A 24,548-nucleotide genomic window follows, 5' to 3' on the forward strand; every position below is an offset into this window, starting at 1 on the left:
ATTTGGCTGTCACACGGAAAGGGTTTCCTATAGAGTCGCTGCCAGGGAGCCACGGGAACGCACAGAAGGCACGGAGCGCGGCGAGACGTAAATTTACAGCCATCTTTCAGCGGAGCCTGGCTGGGACTTTGCTCAAGTTACTGGTGAAACCTACAGATTGTCTTTGATGCTTTGACGAGCTGACAAAGAAAACTGGCAAAGGGCAAGTAAGATAAGCAGAGGAACATGTGGAGCTTTTTGACGCGCGATGGACAAGTTTTGCGCCACTTGCTGTTGTGGCAAAAGCGTGGTGATAGTTTTAGGCGTTCTCAGCTTGAGTGACTTTTAAAGTCAGTAGTATGAAGTCATTTGACATGGCATGTTTCCTGCGTTGTGTCCTCATGCTCAGGGTTGCGACTCATGGGATGTAGTAAATGGAGAGCTGCGTTCAACTTTGGACACCTGAAGGTGCAGTCCAAGCTGTCCGTGTTCTTTACCATGATCATTCTCTTCATGTACCTCTTTTACTGCCTCAACGGATACTGTGACTCCCTGCCCAGGCCTGTGTATGACCAACAAACTAATTTTCAAAACAAAATTATCTTAAATGATGGACAAGAAGCGTCAGCAAAGCAGCTCGGCGCGTATAACGCGTCCCCGGTCTCGTTTGTCCGGGAACAGCTGTCGGACATGGGAATCAGCGATGTTCCATCCACCAATATCTCTATAGCCAATACTTTCGGCAGCAAAAAGTTTCCTCAGGCCATCATCATCGGGGTGAAGAAAGGTGGCACTCGGGCTCTGCTGGAGTTCCTGCGCATCCATCCGGACGTGAGAGCCGTCGGCGCAGAGCCGCACTTCTTCGACCGTTTCTACGATAAGGGACTGGAATGGTACAGGTAAGCTTCTCTTTGATGATACAACAGTTCACAAGAGATTGTTAAACTCAAAAGCAGAGGCTGTCCTGCTGGCCCCAAACGGGAAAAGGATCGGAATAGTAATGAACTAAAGAGTCAAAGTTCAGGTCAGAAGTCACTGACGGCTGATTAGAAGTTGTAACTGCGGACTGTCACTTGCCAGAAGGAAACGACTGCAAATTAATTAAAGTTAGAGCTCTATACTTTCTTTCTATTGTTTAATCTTCACATACTCACATCCTTAATGAAGCTTTCAGAGAGCAGAGTTTATTCTTTAGTTTTTACACTTTTTGTTCATGGAGGAAAAACATTTACAATCACACTATATAATGATCCTATGTTACATAAAACAGGAGAACATGACGATTTTAGTGAATTATATTAAATGTGAAGAACGCAACAATATTTTTGAATTGATTTTTTAATAAATATGGGACAGACACTCTACAAAAATGTGTGTCAGCTGCATAATTTCATGTTGACATAGATTAGAAATATTTCCATTTTTTGTATGTTCTGGTTCACATTAAGAGAAGTTATCAAATTTCAGGCTAAAAGAAAAAACTATTTAGGGTGTTTTTACTGCTCTCAAATGTAAAAATGAGTCAAATTTGACCCTGAACATTAGCCTATGTAAAGCTAAAGATCTGTATGAAAATATGCAAAAGCCTTTTTATTTTGTGTTTATTAAACTGGTTTCTGGTGATATATTTAAGGCCACACATACATAAAGGCATTGATTTATGATGTATTCATAGAAAAATGCAGTAATACTTACTATTCCTGTGACACAGGCCATATATTGCATTAGGTGTTAATGTATTAAAATACACAGGTCATGCAGGCCAAGTAGACTGGGGCCCTTAAACCACAGGGGCCCAACAAGACCCCAGCTCTCTTCTAGATTATTCTGGATTGTTTGTAAATTTTCCCTGTCATGCAAAAAAAGCATGTGATTTATTTTTTTCATCCTCAATATTTTGAATATGTTGAGCATTTTTAGTAGTTAGTGTGCCTGACCAATCTGATGATGTGGATGTCTGATCAGGCAGATGTGCACGCTGCTGAGTCTAAGACACTTGAGCTCATTTTGTTTCTCTAGAAGCAGTTTGAGGAAACCTGCAAACTGAAAAGTGTCTTTGCAAATATAAGTTCATAAATAATGAGTAATTGAGAGTTTTCCAACATATTTTTTCTTAAACTTTTTTCTCAATCAGTGACCACAGTGTAAAAAAGTGTAGCTGTCCTCAGGGGACCGAATGTACACAAACCCTTATTATCATGTATTTTTCCAGTTGCCTTGTTATCGTAAATCATAGACATGATGTATCAGGAACATTGATTCACATACACTCTCCTCTGATAAGTCCACATAAATATGTTTTTGCCCAGGTGCACACATCATGTCATGCTGATGTGATCAATCCCTCTCCTCTCCTCTCTCTTCATTAATATCTCTCAGCACCAATGATACCCTCTGCTGATAGCTTCCAGTGATGGCAGCGTATTCAGTCCCCTGCCAATAAATTGCTGTTTATTGAGCTGACACGCTGCTTCCCTAAAGTGTCCATGTTGGTCCCCTGAGGGCCTTCGTCACTACCAGCCTGATCACAGGCTGAGGGAGGACGTGGATTGTGGATGGTGGCGGTGCCTGAAATGAATAAGTCAACTGGTCGTGTATTTTCTGAAGGAGGATAAGTAAAAAATGGACCTTTGAAGGTTCATACAGTAGTTTTATGTAACAAATAGCCTACATTTTGTGCCAGTACTTAGTACTGGTACTCAGTTTTATTCTACAAAATCAAATTAGCGTAATTAAAGAATTAAATCTGAGAAATTATGTTTTAAAGCAGTTGTAGTCAGACAAATCCTCTTTTTGTGGACGTGGCTGTTGTCTGATATCTGATAACACAGAAATGAGAGACAGAGAGACAGACAGCAGAACGGAGAGGCAGGGACAGCGGAGAGCCACCATCACAGAGGAAGAATGAGGAAAAGAGATCCGGGGAGTAAATGACGGTTTGATAAAGAGATGTGAGGAAGAGAGAGGAGAACACGGAGGTGTGGCAGAGAAATGTAGGGTGAGAGAACAAGACAGAGACACATGGCGAGGGATCAATACAGCCGGGTAATGATCAGTTCACTGTGAGGCTCAGGTGGTACAGCAGTGACATCATAGGTCAAAGCCTGTGTGTTTGTGCAGACAAGTGTTGTTTTTTTTTCTTGTTTCTTTGTATTGTATTCAGTAAGGTGTTACAGGAAGAGGAAGAGGATGGGGTTTTTCTGGCTGCAAGTTACAGCACACATACATATTAAAGTTGTGAGTGATGTGGACAGCTGCTTGTTGCAACAGTTCAACTTTGAGTTATGAATGACTACAACTGAACCTGAAACCTTCAACAGAGGCATATTGTGGCTTTTAATCATCCAGTAGGTGTAAAGTCTGCAATCAGTTTTCATAGATGGGAAAATGCAAAAATGCAAACTAGAAATTTACCTTACTATTGTAACTGTTAGTCTCTGTTAATGATAGGGGAGAGAGCTGTAACTAATTATTATATTCATTATCAATTAATACAAATTATGTCCTTGTTTCACTGTTAAATGGGTTTTAATCATTTTGTCTTTAAAATGAAGATAAAGCCCATTCAGTTTCCTTGTTTTATCTGATCATCAGTCCATTACCTAAAGATGTTCAGTTTTCTACCTTATATCATAAAGAAAAGAAGCAAATCATTACATTTATGAGTTTGAAATCTGAGAATTTGGGGTATTTATGTTTGAAAAATAAATTAAAAAATCAGTAAAGTGGGTATTCTTGGATGTGAGCATTTCTCCACTACAAGCATGATTTATCTGGAAGGAAAAGGTTTCACATATTGTTTCCTTTTTTATACCTTTTCATCATTACTGTCATATTCCTGTCTGATATAAGGGGACATTTAAGAGGATCATATGGGTGTAAGAGGGTAACTGTGAGATGGTGAATGTCAGCATTGTTGTCTCAAGTATATACGTATTGTGGGTTCATGTCTCCCCTGCGGTTTCACACTGACGGTACAGGAGTGAATAGTTAGCACGGAGTGGAGTGTAAAATGAAAAACAGGAAATAATCCTCCAAAGCAGTCAACTAGAACACTACAGATTACGTCACAATGTAAATAAAAAATATTACCCGTTCTCTCTAATATTATCTGCCAGGCTTCAGATTTTTTCCCGATAGTCGCGGTAGGATCAGGGAGTATGACTTACAGAATTCTGTGAATTAAAAAAAAAAAAGCACAAAATTAATATTTTCACTATCTTCTCTACGGTGAAATTATCACCATCACAATTTCCACCTTCTGCCAATGGCACAATCCCATTGGAAGCAAGTTGTGTGGGGTCAAAGTTCAATTTAGCTGAAATTTGGCGTGTTCAACCTGGTGGAAAATCAGCATAGGGCTCACCGCAGTGGCTCAGAAAGCTGCTTTCCATTGGAAATTATGGCAATGTTAAACTTTTGGTGTAAAAAAAAACCCATCTGTTTGTAGATACAGACCAACTGCAAATGGGTACTTCAAACTGGATAACATACAGTATGTCTGCTAATCTTTGGTGACATAATAATAGCTAGTTTTGTTTTTTTCTTGTGTTTGGTATATTTGCTGCAAATTCTTGGTTCAAATATAATTTTGCATGTACACTACTGGGCAACAAAGGAAAACTGTAAATGTGTCCATCAAAGATTTGGTTAGTTTCTACTTTTTTAAGAAATATATAATTAGTGTGAGGGGAAACCCATGCAGACTCATGACGTTCAGCAGAAGTAAGGACGTGAATGGTGACAGTAGAAAGAGTTAAAGGTGAGAGGAGCATTTGACCTTTACACGTTCCTTTTACTGCTCTCTGCTGACAGGAAACTGACCTCACCTTGTACTCTTCTTACACAGACATGACGTATTCATCTCTTTCTTTTTCTCTGTCTCTTCTCTCTTTTGAAGGCGTAATGAAACGTGTGTTTTCGCTCCGTCCTAAAGCGCTGACAGCTCGTGTCAACACTGCGTGAATTGGACCGGTTTAATGACAGGTCAGGCATTAACATGGACAGCTCAGGGACATGCGGAGGAGCTGAGAGGGATTAGGCCCCCAGTCACAGTTAAACAAGGCCTTATGAAGCATTAGTCAACACCACCCACCCAACCCCTCACCTTGAAGCGTGATGAGCGCTTCAGTGTTCCTACACTTCAACCTTCAGTGCTATAGGGAAAGCCTATTGTACCCAGGGGCAATGTAGCTCATTGGCCTACGGACAAGTAATGAGTTATTGGGAATTTTTATTTTTATATGAGACAGATGTAAATTTTTAGTCAAGTTGTCTTCCTTTCCTTTCCTATCTTTCGCTTCCTTTCCTTTCCTTTCCTTTCCCTTCCTTTCCTTTCTTTTCCTTTCCTTTCCTTTCCTTCGTTCCCTTTCCTGTCTTTCTTTCTTTCTTCCTTTCTCTTTTCTTTTCCTTTCCTGTCTTTTGATTCCTTTCCCTTCCTTCCTTATCCTTCGTTCCTTCGTCTCTTTTTCCTCTCCTTCTTTTCCTTTCCTTTCCTTTCCTTCGTTCCCTCGCATTTCTTTCTTTCTTTCTTTCCTTTCTTTTCCTTTCCTATCTTTTGTTAGCTTTCCTTCCTTTCCTTTTCTTCCTTATCCTTCGTTCCCTTTCATCTCTTTTTCCTTTCCTTTCCTTTCCTTTCCTTGCCTTTCCTTGCCTTTCCTTGCCTTGCCTATCGTCTGTTTCCTTTCCTTCCCTATCGTTCGCTCCATTTCCTTTCCTTTTCCTTTCCCTCTTCTCCTTTCCTTTCTTTGTCTTTCCTTTCTTTTTCTTGCCTTCTTCTCTTTTCCTTTCTTTTCCTTTCCTTCTTCTCTTTTCCTTTCTTTTCCTTTACACTAGTAGTGACAAAATCATATATTTGCAACAATCTGCCCCTTTCTCGTTCAGTAGCCTATGAATAATCCGCATTTATGTTCAAAGACTTTCCCTATAGCCTTCCTCCTCTCCTTCCTCTTATGTTCTCCTGCTTATTCCATACTTCCACATATCATATGTTGTTATAAAAATATTATTCATTTAGAGTAATTACATGTTAAGTACCCAGTGATTCACGTATATCAATTTGAAACAGAAGCGTAGCATGTGGAGCCAACGAAATCATCTGAAACCAGGCTGGAAAGTATCACTTGAAGATTTATTCTCTTCATTTCAAAGAGCTGTCTGTGTGTCTTTGAGCCTAAAGGAGAGCCTTGGCCTCTGTCTTTAGCTGGTAACCAAGTAAAACACATGGACATCCTTAAAGGAAGCATTTGGCAAATTGTTTTAGAAAAAAAATGCTTATATGTGGAAAAGCCTTGGCTTTGCCATCTACTGGAAACGATTCTGTGGTCTGGTGGTGGAGAACGAGGGTTTAGACAGCCATGGTTTGCAAGTGTGTGCTTGGATGTGTGTGGATTCATTCACACTACTTCAGCTTTACCTGTCCACTCCCCCTGTTCTTCTCAGCGCCTCTCCAACCTTTTCCTGACATAATAAATATCCCGCAGATATAAATGTCATTTCCCGATATCGATCACCTAAAATAGGTTCTCTCTATTGATCTTCCCCTCTCTGCTTTTATCACGCTGTTGCAGCAGAAATGAATTAACTTCTGAATATTCAATCTTGTTGACAAGGAGCTGTTACTCCTTTGCACCGCTGACATTTACACCCCACAGTCGGAGTGTTGCTGTAGCGGATTTATTGGGTTGTTCAGGTCACTCGTACTGTGTAATGTAAAGCCACCAGACAAGTTCTCTTTCTTGTTAGAGTCGATGATTTTGCTCCCTACCTCTAAATCTCCTTCCTCATCGACTCTGTGTTTCTTTCCCTCATATAGTCCCTTCTCGAAGAGCTGGATGTGCTACCTAGACAGGAATGTTCAGGTTTTATTTCCTGTTAGACTTTTCTACCAATCACAAGGGGATTCTCCTGGTGAATTCCTCTCTGCGCACATTCTTGGAAGCTGCATTTTGCGGAGAGAGTTTTTCAGACTGACAAAGGTTTTCGGCGAGAGAGAGAGGCTCTCAGGGAAGAATTTGTAGAAATAGGAAATGTATAGATCCTGCTGGAAGAAAGAGGGCTTTGTGCAGAAGACAGGGTTCAGTGCTCTGCATAGTATTTAAAGCCGCATCAGTGTCAGAAGGAAAAACATAAGCGGCACCACCACGCACATCTGTCAGAGCTAATCAACATAACATGCACGCACTGTTATTTACATGTAAACGGATTTTTTGTCATAATTAATACAATATGTAAATTAGGCTGAGAAAACTATAAAGGTATAATCAAACATGACTTGATAAATTGGTGCAGGATAGGTATGGATTTTTAGTCTGAGGGGAAAAAAAGGCCTGATCCAACTCAGTCATCAATATTTTGACAGCTCGTCATTGGCCGACCTTTCCCCTCCTAGCACGCTGTGTCTCATCCAGTCAGAAATAATGGAGTCAGATGGGTAGGACTGGTGAGAGGTGCAAGATTAAAGGATCACTGGGGAAACTGGGAGCCTCACCACCACATTTCAATCACAATTACAGAGGGCAGAAAGAGAAAGTTTGTGTCAAAATGCAGACTCCATTCATCGCTGTGACTGACTTTTAATTTCCGTCTCTTCAGTTAAGTTCAATTTTCTGGGTTTTAATTTCCAGACTGTCAGACGTGAGTTTTAAGTAAAAGACTCAAGACATGCTCCTACTTTTTTCTCCTCTTTCTGCGTCCTCCAACTTCAATCCTCTTCTGTGTGTCTCTTTTCTCTCGACCTCGCTTTTTTTTTTTTACGTCTTTCTTTGCTTCGTGCCATTTTAGATTTCTTGCAAACAGCGAGTGAGGCAAAGCAAGAGAAAATATGTGCAAGGTCTGAACGCATGACAAAAACTGTCCTACTCATATGACTCATGTGAAAAAGAGGATGTGATATAGGAACAGAAAGTGGAAGTTTACGTAAAAGCTGTCATCCCATTATGGAAAGTACCGTAAGTCCAGTGGTGGAAAGTATATTTACTCATGTGTTGTACTTTTTTAAAACCCTTTATTTAATCATGTAATCTCATAGAGATCGAGATCTTTTTAGCGAGAGAGACCTGAGTGCAGCAGAGGAAATAATAACAGAGTTGAGACACAACCAAACACGGCCACTCGCACACAAACACATACAAACTGCATCAGAAACAATCTCTAAAACAGCTCTAAAAAGTTAAACCTTTAATTTCATTCAGTGGTGTGAGACTTTCAAAGTCATTTGTAATTCAATGGAACTGAGGTCAGACTGATGTGGTCTGATGAGCAGTGTTTTTTAAATTTGAGAAGAGATGTGATATCCTGAGGCAGCTTCAGTAGGAGACGTTTAGGAAACAAAAATGATAGAGTCTACTTCTCAACACTGTCTGTACTCTTTCATACGGCACAAAGTGATGAAAATGGTAAATTTATCCCCTGTAATGAAAAGCAGGGCATGATGTTAAACTGCATCATGCTGTTTTAAAATGGAATTAGCTGCATGAGAGTACAGGATATCTCCTTAGTCAAGCTCAGACATGATGGTCGATTACACAATTTTTCTCCTCAAGTAATGCTGATTTATTTGTAATTTACTGAAGAGTTACAATTTTACATCACTTTATACTTCTACACTTCAGTAGAAAAAATTTTACTTTTTACTGCAGTACATTTATTTGTCAGCTACAATAAGTACTTACTTTGCAGATAAAGATTGTACTTATACATTGTACTCATATATTGATTGTACTTATATATTATCAGATAATGGTGCAAGTTCTTGAAATAACAACCCATCAATATATATCTTCCATCTCGACTGGCTGCAATATATAAATGCTGCTCACATGTTAATGCATCAGTGCAAATAATACAATAATACATTATGGATTACAAGAGAGGGGTCAAATGACTGTATTTACTTTTAATACATTACACTGCATTACTCTTCATTTCCTTAAATAAAGGATCTGAATACTTCTTCCACCATTGGATAGCTATAATTATTTTACCTCCATACTATTAGCGTATCGGAAATGTTTTCCATATCTGATATAAGTGTTTAAGAATGGAGGGGGAAAAAAAGCAAACAATATTATCAAAAGACCATGAAACAGAGCTAAAATATTCCCCATTAACTTCATAGAAAAATATTTAACGCTCAAAGTTGCTGTTTAGTTTTGTTGGACAGAACAGATACTCAAATCCACACCCAGTTTACCATCACCAGTCTGTCTGGAGAGGCAGGTAATTATTGACTGGGTGTGCATATGTGTGTGTGTATGTGTGTGTGGTCGTCGACCTCTCACTGGTGTTCATCTCTGTTTAATGTCTGACTGCCTGGGTGAGTGTGTGTGTGTGGGGGGGGGGTCATGAGAACCTTGCAGTCACCCTGAGAGTCCCACAGAGAAACACACCTTCCTTTGTCCTGTTATAAAACCTCCCTAGAAAACTCCTATCAGTTTGACTTAACCAACTTAGATGAATTGGTTAACTGCCGGTGATTCCTGTGCTCATTTTGAGGGGAAATAAGATTAATTACGCCTGAAACTCTGGCAGAGAGCTACTGCTGAATTTGAGGACAAGTAAAAACATCAAACAAGATGCAGTGATGGGAGGAAGTCTGGAAACCAACACCAGCTCCTTCTTCATGTCCATCCAAACTCTACTCCGTCCTGTATGTTTGATGTGCGTGTGTGCGTGTGTGTGTGTGTAAACGTAGCCAAGATCCACTGAGTCCACTCTGAAGAGCCTGATAGATGGCACTAATAGCAGACCGCTGAATTGGCTGTTTCCAGTTGTAAAAGCTGTGCCTTTGCCAGCAGTGATTTCCGTTTTTCTGCTTAAGACACTGCTAACAATGAGCTGAGAAACCACAAGGAGTGGCAGGCTGAAACTGCTCGGAAGTGGGTTTTCGTGATCGGACAGTATCGAGTGTTCTTATTGGTCGGGACCTGGGGAGTTGCCAGACAAGCAAAAGTCCATGTTGAGTCAATTACAGTGTTTCTGAGGTGTGTGTGTGTGTGTGTGTGTGTGTGTGTGTGTGTGTGTGTCTGTCTGTCTGTCTGTCCCACATGTGTGTGTACTCATTTAGAAAAGCTGTTTAATTATTGGAAACATGGTTGTTTTCTTTGTCACTTGTGCAGAGTCAGAGAGGAGGGTAAATGTTACAGTATGTACATGTTGGAAGGAAGTCTCATGTTTAATCTTTAACTGGACTGAAGGACAAAACTGCAGGTTTAAAGATAATAAACAGCTCTGTCTATATCTAGAAATACCAATCAATATCTATCTATAATGTAATATATTGAGGAAAGAGACAACATATTAGTGTATATCCAAATATAAATAACAATGTAATGATACTTAATAATTATATATATATATATGGACATTTTCAATGTATTTGAAACACAAAGAATAATCCCTTAACTTTAAAATAAAAATGATCATGTATCTTAATATAATAATATAATTTGCATATTTTTTAATATTTATTTTGAAAAAGTATTCATTGGCATAGATTGAATGAATGAAATTGAGCTTGAAGGGTCATTCTTGACCTTGGAAACAGAAACAAAAACAAAAAAGTCTCAGTGCTAAGGTTACTTGTTATTTCTGGAGCTTTCAACCACATTCCATGGCTCTCATTAGCTAAGTTCTCATGGATGTGGTTTAGTTGTTCTCACATGACCTAAGCAGAGAATTTCAGTCACGTGTGACCTGAAGGAGTTGACAAAAGAGCAAATCTAGCTACTGAGGAAGGTCAAGAGATGTGGTTAAAAAACTTCAGAAACAACACATTGGTTGGACCTTTTTATTTTTATTTTGTCAAGATATAAATTCAGTCTTTTCACATTAAAATACAAATTTAATTAATTAGATCATATTTATTATATTTTTTAATTCAAAAGACCTCTTAAGGATATTACTGTAAATTTAAATTAGCAGTTGAAAATATATTCTAAACCAATTTCACTAACTTAACAGCTCAGTTATGTAACTGTGGCGGGGACATCATGACATCACTGGGGTCAGGATGCAGGAGGCAGGAAGCGTCTCTCTGTAATCTGTCCGTCTCTCCACCCCATCTATCTGTCCATCCCTACCACCATCATGCGTTTAGGAGATCGGATGAAGGCAGGGTGGGGCCCCGGGGGCCCCCGGCAGCTGGGAGATAAAGCCACACAAGTAGGCCACTGTGGGCCTGGCAGGAACACAACCGCAGATTTTCCCATTTGATAAGTCAGGAGGGGTGGGAGCAATCAGTGGCAATATGCACACACACATACATACATTTGCACTCACTCATATGGACACATACATTCAGACACACACAACAGGCTTTACCTTATTACCATGTTATCTCATATCAGGTTGTTATGCTATTAAAGATATAATCACTGAATCTAATTTTTTCTGCTATTTTTTGAGATTCTAGTTTAATTTTATTCGTTTGTGTTTTGATGACATATTTGCTCACTTCCTTCCTTTTTTTGTTTCTGAAGTCAGAATTTTAGTACTTTGCTGTCTTATTATGCTGTTTACAAGCTATCAAAAGCTTATGCAATAGTTTAGCATTTTGGTAAATATGCTTAATTCACTTACTTGCTGAAAGTTAGATCATAAGATTGATACCACTCTCATGCATGTCGTGAAATATGAAGCCAGGCCTACAGCCAGTAGCTGGCTAGCTTAGCTTCGCATAAAGACTGGAAACAGGGGGACCAGCTGGTTTCCACTGTTTTATGGGGGTTGTAACTGCAGATTGACGTGTTTTACACTTCAGGTTTTGTATGGATTAAACAAACAAGATAAAATGTGTAAATGAGTGAGATTTAGTGATGTTGACAGGCTGATTTTGTTACCTTTGGGCAGAGCCAGGCTAGCTGTTTTCCCCTGTTTCTAGTCTTAGCAAAGCTGAACAGCTGCAGGCTACAGCTACATATTTAGCGGAGGAGGCAATTACCCTAGCTTAGCATTAAGACTGGAGGCAGGGGGAAACATCTAGCCTGGCTCTGTCCAAAGTTCAAAGTACGCTAAAAGGCACCTCTAAAGCTCACTAATTAAGGTGTTGTATCTTCCACAACAATCCATGCACAATTTTTACGGGGAGTATGTGCTGTAACTATTTGTTGGTGACCAGTGGCTGGGTGTAGTGACTTTCTCAAGTCTCTGCTGGTTTTTCTGGCAACCTCATGGTGATAATAAGACTCCAGGATGTCGCGCCCAGCCACTGTTGGCTTCAGAAATGCTGGTACGCGCATTTTTGACTTTGGAGAGAGCCAGGCTAGCTGTTTCCTCATTTCCAGTCTTTACGCTAAGATAACCAAGCCTAATTCCATCTCTCAAAGTTAACACACAGACATAAAAGTAGTATCAATATTCTCATCTAACTCTGGAGGGAAGAAAGGAATAAGGAAGAAAGTGAATTAAGGGTATCTCCCAAAATGTCTAATTTTTCCCTTTAAGACGAATTGCTGCCAGCTAATGCTAAAGGTTCAAACAGTGAAAAATTAGTGGCTTGGTTGAGAATCACACATGCATTGACATGAAAGCACACACACAGAGAGGGAGGTCTTTCTCTGTGATTAGGGCTGCCCTGGTTTCTCAGAGGAAACTCTGACTGACCACTTCTCACTCACTCACCACTCTCAGGCCCTGTGATGTCTCTATTAACTGTTACGCCTCTATTTTTCCCCTCTGCTAGACACATTCTTCTGCTCTTTCCTACCGACCTACCCCAGTGATGCAAACCTCCTCGGTAAAAATACTTTTCACCACCCTGGTGCGTCAGCCAGACAGTAACCTTCGGAGTGTGTAATAGTGTGCCACACACATGCTGAAGAGAGATACGGTAACATGAGGTGTCAGCAATGTGGTTTTATGTTACATAGATAACGTGTGAGGGGCTGATGGATAATATTTTGCACATTTTTTCATTCCTAAAAGTATAGATTGCTTCCACCAGAATTTTCTTAAAATCTCTTGGCAGGCCAACCCACAAAAAAATTGTATAACTGAAAAAAATTAAACAAATATCTAAGAAAGAGCTTTTCAGTATTTTTACATAGCAATCGATTAATTTGACAAAAGGCTGAATACTGGCCAGAAACATCATCCAGTTAATATATTGCTCCAACTCCAACAGACACAAAGAGAAGCACTACTCTTCCTTCCCTTTTATTGAGTTGCTTACAGTCCTTTCTGACTTCTAATCAGCCCACAGAAGCTCCTCAGCCCTGTATTTGCCATCAGTAATGACAAACTGGAGGTTATGCATATAACCAATGTTCCCTGAGGGAGGAAAACGAGGTACAACAGATCAGTATGAGGATTGCGTCCTCGCAAGATCCACCTGAAGAACCTTTCTCAAAATACCTGTTAAGGCCAATGAGACTCTCACAGGCAGGGGGAGTCCCACCTTCCCCTGAGGCTACAAGAGACCCTGCACAGTCTCTGCTTCTCAATCTAAACTGCACTTCACCAAACCAAATAAGTGGTGAGGGGCTGACTTGTGCTGTAGCTCGTTTACCTCCCTCAGGGAACATTGGTTATGTGCAAAACCTCCAGTTCCCTTTCAATTGGTACATTCAGTATAACACATCAGTATGGAAATATGGCAACACACTCTGAAAACACGCCTGCAGAAGACTGAGATGAACCGGACGTTACACAGCAGCAGTGATAACATCAGCTACATTACTTTCCTGCTGAGAGTATAGACTGAGTGACATCCTGTGCTGTGATATCCTGGTGATGAATGTATGTGGAGAAGCCCAGCTCACCACAGAGCACACATCCTCTGCAGAAGTCCCTTTAAAAAGGGCCCAAGATGCGACCATACCCCTGGTGGAGTGTGCTTGCATGCTACCAGGCATCTGTATGCCCTTGCAGGCAAGTATGCGAGATGGCCTCTGTTATTCAGTGAGAACAGTGCTTGGAAAGTGCCTTCCCTTTAACTGGGTTAGCAAGACAGACAAAAAGCTGGTCAGTTGTGCCTATTTCCTGTGTTCAGTCAACATACACGCACAATGCGCGTACCGGGCATTGATTATGCAGATGCTGTTGCTTGGTTGATGCAAATGGGGGCAGTGAAAAGGATGTCAGCTCAGAAGATAATGCCCTGCATGACAAGGCAGGTACTATAGGGATACATGCAGAATTAGGATGCAGTATCACCTTAGAGCTGTCCAGCGGAAACTGTAAACATGAAGGATGAACAGAGAGCACATGGAAGTCTCCCATGTGTTTCGCTGAGCACAGGGCCAACAAGAACGCTGTCTTATACAAAAGCGTATCAATGCCCACAGATGGTAATGGCTCAAAAGGCACATCACACAGTGTATCTAGAACCCGAGCATGGTCCCACTGGGAAATCATGGTTTTGCACATCAGCCTCTTATGCTGTACACTCTTCATAAAACACATCACCAGAGGATGGGAACCGGGGGATTTTCCGTCAAATCCCACATGGCAGGCAGAGATAGCCGAGAGATAGACTTTAATAGTGGAAAAGGAAAGGCCTCTTTCCAATAATTCTTGGAGAAATGGCAAAATATCTACCACAGAGCTTTGGAACGGAATAATATTCCTTCCGTGACACCAAGCATCAAATAAACGCCACTTAAGCGTCTATAACTCCTGCGTGGACACTGCTGTGGCACTCTGTATTGTATCAATGATGTTGGCAGGCAACCCTGTCATGGTCAGTTTCTCCCTTTCAGGGGCCAGGCCCACAGATCCCAGATTTCGGGGTGCAGGTGCCAAATCTGGCCCTGGGCCTGCAACAGTAGTTCTGCTGTTCAGAAGATGAAATAATCTCCGCAAACCATGCTTTCTTGGGCCAACGCAGGGTGATCAGTATCATATTTAATCTCCCTATACGCACACGCTCCAGTATGGTCTTGATCAGCACCACTGGAGGAAACATGTACAGAAGTTTCCAAGGCCACTGATGAGCCAGTGCATCTAACCCGAGGGGCACGCTCCGATCTTGTAGTGAGAAGGCAAACTCTTGAGGCAAACAAATCAACGGCGGCTCTGCCAAAGTGACCCCATATCTATTCCACTACGTTGGAGCGCAATCTCAACTCTCTCACCAGAGGAAAACCCCTGGAGAGAAGGTCTGCCCCACCGTTCAGTATTCCCGTGATGTGCATTGCTCTAAGAGAGGGGAGGGGAAGAAAGTGTGTCCTTCCCTGTTTGTTTATGTGCACAATTATGCACATATTGTCACTGCACTCTGACGAGAGAAGAACACCTGTCTGTCCTGCACCCAGCACTGGAATTTTCTCATCATCAGCAAGTCCAGAAGCACCACTGGAATCATAGAGGCCATCAGTCCCAGCAGGCACTGGCACTGATGGAGACTCACAATGTGATGCAGCTGGAGCAGACCTTGCACAACCTGGCACGATTGTCTATAGAATCCAAATCCAGACCGAGAAAACATTTTCTGGCTGGGAGTGAGACAGCACTTTTTCCAGTTTATGATAAATCCCAGAGACTTTAGGTGAGTCACCAACTGGGACATGTGGGTATTGGCCTGATATGCTGAGTCCAACAGAATCAGTAAATCATCCAGGTAGTCGAGGGTTCGAATCCCCTGGCCTCTGATCGGTGCCAGTGCTGCCTTGAGGCATTTGGTGAAAACACAAGGAGTGAGGGATAAGCCAAATGTTAGAACTTGGTCTTCATACGCTGTGCCGTCATAAACAAAGTGCAGAAATTGTCTGTGTCTCGGTAATATTTGCACGTGAAAATTGGATTGCATTACCTGGCATAATGTCAGCATTTTGAGCTCGAACTTTCTGAGGTGTTTGTTTAGTACTCTAAGGTCCAAAATAGGATGGAGACTTACGTCCTTTTTCAGTACCACAAAGTAAAAGCTGTAAAATCTTCTTTGTTCATGGGGACGCTGCTTATAGCCTGTTTCTCCAGCAGAAAGTGGATTTCCTCTCTTAATGCTGGGGCGCAGGATGGATGTACTTTTGACATTGCAATGCCTCTGAATAGTGGGGGACACTTCCTGAATTGGAGTCTTTAGCAGTGTTGCAGTGGATCATTTCCCATGATCCACTGCAACACCCTGCATGCCTGCCAAGAGGTTTCCCTTATGGCCAGTCTGCCAAGCATTCATGGTACCGCAGGCTGGGGTGGGTCAGTCGGTCTTGGTCAGAAGATCTCCAGCACCGATGACCTGGAAAGGCTCCCCTTCATCTCCTCCACCTCTGACTTCAACCTCCTCCTCCAAGAGGGCACTTGACGGGAAGCGAGGGAAAGCTCATCCTCAGACAGCACACTGAGCTGTATATTGTTGATGGAGACAGTGAAGTTGGATGGGTCCTCTTCCATACCCGTGTACTCAGTGGGAGGGAGGATATCATCCATGTGATCGCCCCATGACTGTCCTACTCCCTCATCGAAGTTCCCGCCTTCGCGTTCAAACTCCACAGACAACTTGGCGGCTTCAGACAGCAGGGGATCTCCATGTGTGGCTGAGCTTCCTAGCATCCTCAACAGGAATGTCACACGTCTTTCCAGTGTCATCCTCCGGATTTGGTGACAGTGCGCACAGGGTGAGCAAGTCTCACTTTAGCATGCAAAATGCTGAGACACACCGGGCAGGTGTCATGGGTATCTGTCTTAGATAGAGAAAACCTGCAAGCACTGGGGCACGGACAATTTTTCGCCTTCACAGCTTTGCTAGCTTTGTTAGACCCACTGGAATGGCTTTTCTTTTTGTCAGGTGCCATTCCACTTGGCGAGTTAGCTTGCTAAACAGGTGTGGAAAGCTGTTATGTTAGCGAGGCTAAACAGGTGCATGTTAGCTGGGCTAAACACGGCAAAGCAGTTAGTTAGTGAGCTAAACAAGCACTGTGTAGAGAGCCTTGGTAGCAAAACCTTGGGCAGAGAGCTAACTCACCTCCAAGCAGGCAGTTAATTCACCAGCAATGGTCCTACGAGAGTCAGGTTATGCAGTTATGCAAGGTAAAGTGCAAAAAGATAGAGTGGAGACTGTGCAGGGTCTTTTGTACCCCCAGGGGAAGGCGTGACTCCCCCTGCCTGCAACAGTCTCATTGAGAAAGGTTCTTCGGGTTGGTCTGGTGAGGATGCAATCCCCATACTGATGTACTGATGTTGTACCGAGTGTACTGACTGAAAGGAAACCTCAGAGGCAGACTGTATCTGTCTTCATATGTCCCTCTGTAGTGGTTGAGGATGTTGATGTGTTTTAAAATTCCTTCACACATGTCAAATGTATTCATAACAATCTCACATTGAAGGATACAGTAGAGGCCAAGAGGAGGCTTTGAAGTTGTAAAAAAAGTGGAGAAAAGAGAGGAGGTGAGGGAAGGAGAAATGGAGGGGTAGAGGAAGGAAAACAGGGGGAAAGAAAGCATGTACAAGAGAGAAATCTGCACATGATGACATGTTGCATTATATGATCCCCCGTGATCCCCGGTGGTCTCGCCCTCTGAATCACAACCATCTGCCTCTGACCTTCAGGGTGGAAGAGTCCATTTCCGTGCAGTACAGGGTGGAGGGGATTAAGAGGGTCCAGGGGTCTGGCCTCAGGCCCGGCAGAGCCGGCATGGATCACAGCTTTCCGAGCTCCGAACCAGAGGGAAACGTCCTAACCCAGAAACACTTCCCTCATCTCCCCAATAGCTCACACACACATGCACACATACGGAGAACTTCATTGCTCCCAGATGTGGATCCATCCTGTGGAAGGCATGTTCAGATGGTTATTGTGTGTGCGTTGTGTTTGTGTGAGTGTAGAAAGCAGAGACAGAGATAGAGAGAGAGACGGGAAAAGCGATAATAGCCACTGTGTTTACAGTGCCTGCAGGTGCTCTTTTTAATTTAAAATATATACACAGTTACACGCATGTATTTTTTAGTTGTGAAACCCTTCATTCAAGGCAAAAATTTACCCTACACGGTCACAGAGCTGTAACTTCTGTGAAATTGTTAAAAACAGGTTTTCAGGCTAGCGGGACAAACTGCAAAACAGATAAACTGTTTCATTTTTATGCCTTTTAAAGGTTATTCATTTTACCCCAATAATCACTGGTGTAGACCATACAAAATACCTAAGAAATGGTAAAGATACTGCACTCTGGCCTTGGACAACAGTGTCTAAAAACTGAATTGTCTTGTCCTTTTGAACTTGTTTCAGATTATTTATTCAATTTTTATTATTTATATTTGCTTTGTGTCTGTCCATCTACCATTTATGTTTTAAACTGATAAATAAATTACAGTGCATTTAAAAATGATGTGATTTACAGGTAGTTAAACCGCACCAAACAGTTACTTTTTAAAAATGTTTAGCAGGACTAGCTAAACTTTAGCTGTTTTTTTTCCCTCCATCATGACCGGATTTAGTTACTGTGTTATTTATGTGGGATAAACAAACTGAACTACCAAGATGTCAGCTCATCAAAAAGATTTAAATTACAGATAACAGTCAGGATAGCCGTCTGTCTGTGGCAGTGCAGAGAGTGGTTTGACATGGTTTTTAGCTCTATTTAGCAATTCTTTATACTGTTTTCATGGAAATTATTCATTTCTATGGCATAATTTTTTTATATGGTAAAGCAAATGTCAAAAAGATTCTGGTGTTAACTCAAATATGCTGCATGTTGGTTTGTAGGGCTGAAATGAAAAATTCTGTTTCAATCAATTTTAATACATAGTGTCTACTATCTGTGCTTGAAGTAGACCCTGATCCTCTCCTGTTGCTTGCATGTGCCCTCATATTCAAGTCATAAACAGTAGCCTATTAGCCTGCAGTCCTTTAAACAGGCCCTAATAAAGCTCGGCCCACCCACACACAGCACAGCAAAATGTGAGCGTGTGAGAGCGCCTGGACACATTTGTATGCACAGATAAACGCACATCTGCGTACTTTCAAACCCAACCACATTCCTGCTCCAGATGCTAACGGTAAAGGTGTGATGAAAAACAAACATCAGGTTGCTAGGTTCCCCTAAACTCTTTTTGGAAGCTATACAGAGGCCAGTGGTCAGTGGCGTCACCATACACAACAATTAGTATCAGATAAAAAGAACAAACACTATGTTTTTCATCTTTATGAGATAAAAAGAGATTAGTTGCTCCGGAATAGTGGGTCCAAGTTGATGAGAGGATTTTGTGCTGTTTTTCTCCACATCTGTGCTCTTACCTCTCGTTCCATCTTTTCTTCTATTCTTGCCCACTCTTCTCTTTGCTCTTCTTCTTCTGTCCCTTTTCTCTTGTACCCCCACATCCCCCTCTCTCCTCCCTGTGCTCCACCGCTGTGTGGCCTCCTCCCGGGCTTTCTGTTGTACCAAGGCTGTCCTGTGATTACAGGCTAGTGCTCTAAAATGTAAACATGATGTCAATGGAAGCCCCACTCAGCCTCGCATGGAACACCATGGCTTCCATTAAACTGATTGGATGAAATTAAACATCCATTCGGCACTACAGACACACTCACAAAACGCCAAACAACCCAAACACACTGGCACCTCAGTTGTTTTTTCTTTCAGATCTGCTTGTGGGCAGTGGTATCACTGCATACGACCGCACAGAAAAACAGAACCAAAAATATAAAGGAGTCATAGTGCTGTTTTGTTTTTCTCTTTTTTATTCGTGTTGGTTTTATTTTATTTTCTATTATGTCACGTCAAGTCTAGGTTTTCCAGTGACCATGTTTGATATGAGAAAATTGTTACTCGATCTAAAACATCAGCAGTAACTGTCAGGCTTTAGTTCCAGTTCCTTAAGAGCAGAGGGATTATTTCTGCAGCCACTGTTTGTGCACAAATGTTCAGGAGGCATACTGGGAGAAATCAATCGTAAAAGAGGCAGACTCCACTGACAGTAATATTAAGGAACTCAAGTGCATAGTAGCCAAAAATATGTTGATTAAAGGATGCAGCTCTCCTTTTTTGCTACTGGAAACACATGCTTAATTGCTCAAGCAGGTTCTCTGGGGGTTGCTGAGAGACATTCTGGGAAATGTGGTAAAATGCAGGTAGATGAGGCAGATTGAGGAGAAGTAGATGCACCAAAACCATGCGATTTTCACAAAATAACCTCACCGATTGATGACACATGAGAGTAACAGTAACCAAAAGGTGGAATTTCCTCTCAAAGTAAGAGTTGTTAAACTTTCCTTGGATCCAAATGAGAAATTTAGCCTTTTCTGGGAGTCAGATTCATAAAAAGTATATTGCCACTCACGTCATGTGGTGACCAGAAATAAGCCCACGACCCACAGTCTCAGAAACTTGGCTTCAGAACGATAGGTTGTAGCTTATGCTTTGGCCTTAAGTGCTCATTGTAATACATCCCAACGTTCAGACTAGCCATAAAAACAGTATTGTTTTTCTAAACTTTTCTCCCTGAGGTATTCACTGTATTTTCCTCGATTTTGTTTTGCCCCGGCCCTGTAATACAACTCAGGGGTTTCTTATGAATACCATAAGTTGTGTATTTGGTGTTACCCTCATAGATTCATGCCAGGGGCCATGCCGGACTTGGAGCCGAGTGTGTGTATTGGATCAGAGAGAGGAATGGAGTTGGCTCCATCACCACACACCAGAGCTCAGAGCCCCATAAGCCCTTCACTTGCAGACCAACCACGAAGACTCAGACCCGACCATCACCACATGCCTGCTGAGGCGGGAGGGGGAACTGTGGAAATTAGCTGAGAGATCTTTCACAGTTGTAACACTGGCATTCCTCACTGCTTAGATTTCTAAAACGCAAACTGAACCTGAGATTTGAATCTCATCTTTTAAACTCAACGAAAGGGGCTGTTGTCTTTTTTTTCACGGAGGAAAATTGGCAGGATATTTTTCACAACGGAGGTTATTAGAATCCATTTTAGTGTTACAGTAGCATTTGAATGAAATAAACGACACAAGACAAATAGGTTTTCCTTTCCCTCCCATTTCCCTCATTTTATATACAATCTACTCTGGCACGTTATTAGGGCTCTCAGTCAAACATAGCCTTTGGTTGGGGTTTGTTGAACTCTTTGAGGTACTACTTCTTCTCAGCCTCTGAGTCATCTAAGTAGGGGTAAAGATCACGAGAAAGAGGGCAATCCAGTCTACTAAAAGGCAAACTGTGCCTAGAATACCTCAACCACTGCTGATAATAACAATCAGGGGGCCAAAGGCAATAACCTAGTTTGAACGAGAACACATGGCTGCCATAAGATAATACTCAAATAACTTGTGTATGTTATAGGATGCTCTTGACTTTTTGACTTTGTGTTTTCTGTAAGCATCAAAAATATTCTAACTTAACACTTCCAATCTGCTCTATCTGATTGGGCTACACGTGACTCCTCCACAGGTATTTTCTAAGTAGAATCTACAAAAATAAAGAATTTCCACAATTTTGTATCATCTAAAGAAATAGTTGAGCTTCTTGGGAAATACTCTTATTTCTTTCTGCCGAGAATTAGATGAGAAGATCGATACCACTCTCTTGTCTGTGCATTAAGAACTGAGCTAGAGCCTAGCCTGGCTCTGTCCAAAGTTCAAAATACGCTTAGCATTGACTCTAAAACTCACTTATTAACATGTCTTCCACAACAATCCATACACAAACAGAAATGTAAAATTAAAAAGTTATCGTTTTCCCTAGAGTTACATGCTTTAACTATTTCTTTGCAACCAGCAGCCAGGTGCAGTGATTTTCTGAAGTCCCCATTGGGTTTCTGACAACGGTCACAGAAAAACCCCTAGGAAGTCATGCACTAACTACTATTGACTTTAGAAGTGCTGGTAGACATATTGTTGAACTTTTGAAGTACTGGTAGGGGTGTTTTTGACTTTGGAGAGAGCCAAGCGAGCAGTCTTTACTCTAAACTAAGCTAATCAACTCATGACTCCATCTCCATAGTTAAAACACAGACATGAGAGTAGTATCAATCTTCTCATTTATCTTTCAGAAAGAAAATGGATGAGAGTATTTCCCAAAATGTCAAACTATTCCTTAATATGACATGATAAGGCTCAGCTTGTAATATGTTTTACCCACAAAAGGGGAAAACAAGGAATTAAAGTGAAGAAGAAAGGTTTTCCAGCCCTGTAAGACTACAAATACCAGCGGTATGATGGTAATGTGGCTATTATTTTAGTCCTGTGGGACATACTCGAGGAACACAGTGAAGAACAAGAGCAGAGGGAGAGTCCAGGCAGTTATGAGCCTGTTTAAGAGGAGGCAGCGGATGAGAGGAAATTACTTTTCTGAGGTTAATATAGCCTTGCGGTTTTCCTACAGTAGCCACTCACAGACTCCCTCGCAGTCTGCGCTGACATGGTCACTCCATCACTGCCAGCAGCTAATGTCATGTTTATCTCCCTCTAATCACAGATTTAGCCCACTAATTACAAAGCAAAATCAAAAACCCTTCAAGGCAACTGAGGCACCATCAAAAGAATTTTCTGAGAATTATGAGAATATTAAGGGAATGTATTAATTTTTTCCAATATATTTATGTTATTTTTGTAATAGAGAGCATATGCTGGCACTTTCTCAAGTATATTCATGGAATGTTTAGAGTACAGTTTTATTAATAGCAGTGTTTCTCTCTCTTTCTTTTTCTCTTTGATCCAGGAACCTGATGCCTCGTACACTGGAGGGTCAAATCACCATGGAGAAGACTCCCAGTTACTTCATCACTAAAGAAGCCCCTCGTCGTGTTTTCTCCATGAGCCGCCACACCAAGCTGATTGTGGTGGTGCGTGACCCTGTGACCCGGGCTGTTTCTGATTACACCCAGACTCTGACCAAATCTCCCGGGCTCCCATCCTTTCAGAACCTGGCCTTCCGCAATGCCACCACAGGCCTCATTGACACCTCTTGGAGCGCGGTACGCATTGGCATCTATGCCAAGCATCTAGAGAACTGGCTGCGATTCTTCCCACTCTCGCGGTTCCTCTTTGTCAGCGGCGAACGTCTGGTGACGGACCCAGCGGGCGAGATGGGCCGGGTCCAGGACTTCCTGGGACTCAAACGTGTGGTGACAGACAAGCACTTCTATTTCAACCAGACCAAAGGTTTCCCCTGCCTAAAGAAGCCAGAGGGGAGCAGCAGGCCGCGCTGCCTGGGGAAGTCAAAGGGCAGGCCCCATCCCCAGATCCCCTCTGAGGTCCTGCTTAGGCTCAGAGACTTCTACAGACCCTTCAATCTCAAGTTCTACCAAATGACTGGCCACAATTTTGGCTGGGACTGAACGGCTACTCACCAAAGCTCTTAAAAGTTGTCAGTAGCATTGTTGTTCATCCAACAACCAAGACCATGCAGGGATGCTTTAAAGACATTGTGTGTTACCAAAGCTTTTACTGTGCAAAATATGCTTTTCTTTCATTTCCTAATCTATAAAAACTGAATGCAGGATGATCTGCCAACACACTCTCCCGCCTTCCTCCAGGTTTACAGCAGCCATGCTAACAAACTTTGTGAGAGCTTCCCAAGATCCACTTTAGCAAACAATGCTAAACAAAGGGGCAAGAGGACAAGCCAGATTGAAATATACTGCTTATCTGTGTAAAGTTGGAACATCTAGCACTTGGCACCTTCAGTGCCAGAAGTATGCTAAGCTCTATGTGCTGTACTTAACAGCACAACATCCACATTGAAAATAAAATTAGAAAGTTAAACCAAATGGCAAGAGAGTAACAAACCTTGGCAGCAGGGTAAAGCTATGATAAACCAAATTACATATTGGACCTCTGCTACAAAAACAACACAAACAGCAAGGAAAAAAGCAAAAGGTTTTGAATTGAGTTATGCACAATGGAACAATCAAAATAAATGTAAATGTGTGATGTGTTAATCATTCAGAGTCACATCAGCATTGTTCAGTTTACCTCTAGGTAAATAATCTGAAATGTTTATACAGTATATGCAGTTATAGCGAGTTCTTTTCTCTTCAGTTCTTGCAATGCAATCTCTTATTCTGGATTGTCTTTTAATTTCATAAAAAAAATTAAAAGTAGCAAACTGCAGGAGTAAACCTGGTACTGATGCAAAAGGTACAAGTGTAAAAACACAGTTGACTATGTGCTGTAAATTTGCTATTATTTATGTTGCCAGTATAATGCTATTTGAAATGCTCACCACATCTGTATCTGTGATTGTTTTCAACTTCATGTGATCAACACTCACCTCCACAAATGGTACTTAACATGCAACTGTATATTTCTAAAATGCTAATTTATAAGTTGACAAGCTATTGTTGAGATGTTTTCTCTGAGACTTTTGTATTTGAAATTCTGCTGAAATTCTGACTAAAACTTTTATTCTAAAACATGTGTTTTGTGCTTATTTTTGAACTGCATGTCTGAGAACTACTCTGTTCATCCTCTTTGTATTTATTCCAAACAAATTGATAATGCTGCTGCCGGGAATACAAAATACATCTGTGGGGCAGATGATTTTTTTTTTTTTTTCTCCAAAGAGAGACCTACCAGACTCTGGATGATTACAAAAAGAAAATGTAGTTAATCATTATTGTGTTATTTCAAGTGATGAACTAGAAAGAAAGCACCTACAGTATATGAAAGTGCTGCAGATTGTTA

General features: G+C 41.5%; 1 protein-coding gene across 1 annotated transcript; it reads left to right on the forward strand.

The window, feature by feature from the left end:
- The first annotated feature begins 19 nt into the window (after window positions 1-19).
- On the forward strand, window positions 20-24,277 carry si:dkey-121b10.7 (heparan sulfate glucosamine 3-O-sulfotransferase 6). The gene is made up of 2 exons (XM_067576498.1): window positions 20-878; window positions 22,582-24,277. The coding sequence occupies exons 1-2, from the start codon at window positions 400-402 to the stop codon at window positions 23,198-23,200; spliced, it is 1,098 nt and encodes a 365-aa protein (XP_067432599.1). The 5' UTR covers window positions 20-399; the 3' UTR covers window positions 23,201-24,277.
- Window positions 24,278-24,548: the final 271 nt, after the last annotated feature.

The sequence above is a fragment of the Thunnus thynnus genome, chromosome 20 (assembly GCF_963924715.1).
Source record: "Thunnus thynnus chromosome 20, fThuThy2.1, whole genome shotgun sequence".
In the NCBI taxonomy this organism is placed as follows: Eukaryota; Metazoa; Chordata; class Actinopteri; order Scombriformes; family Scombridae; genus Thunnus; species Thunnus thynnus.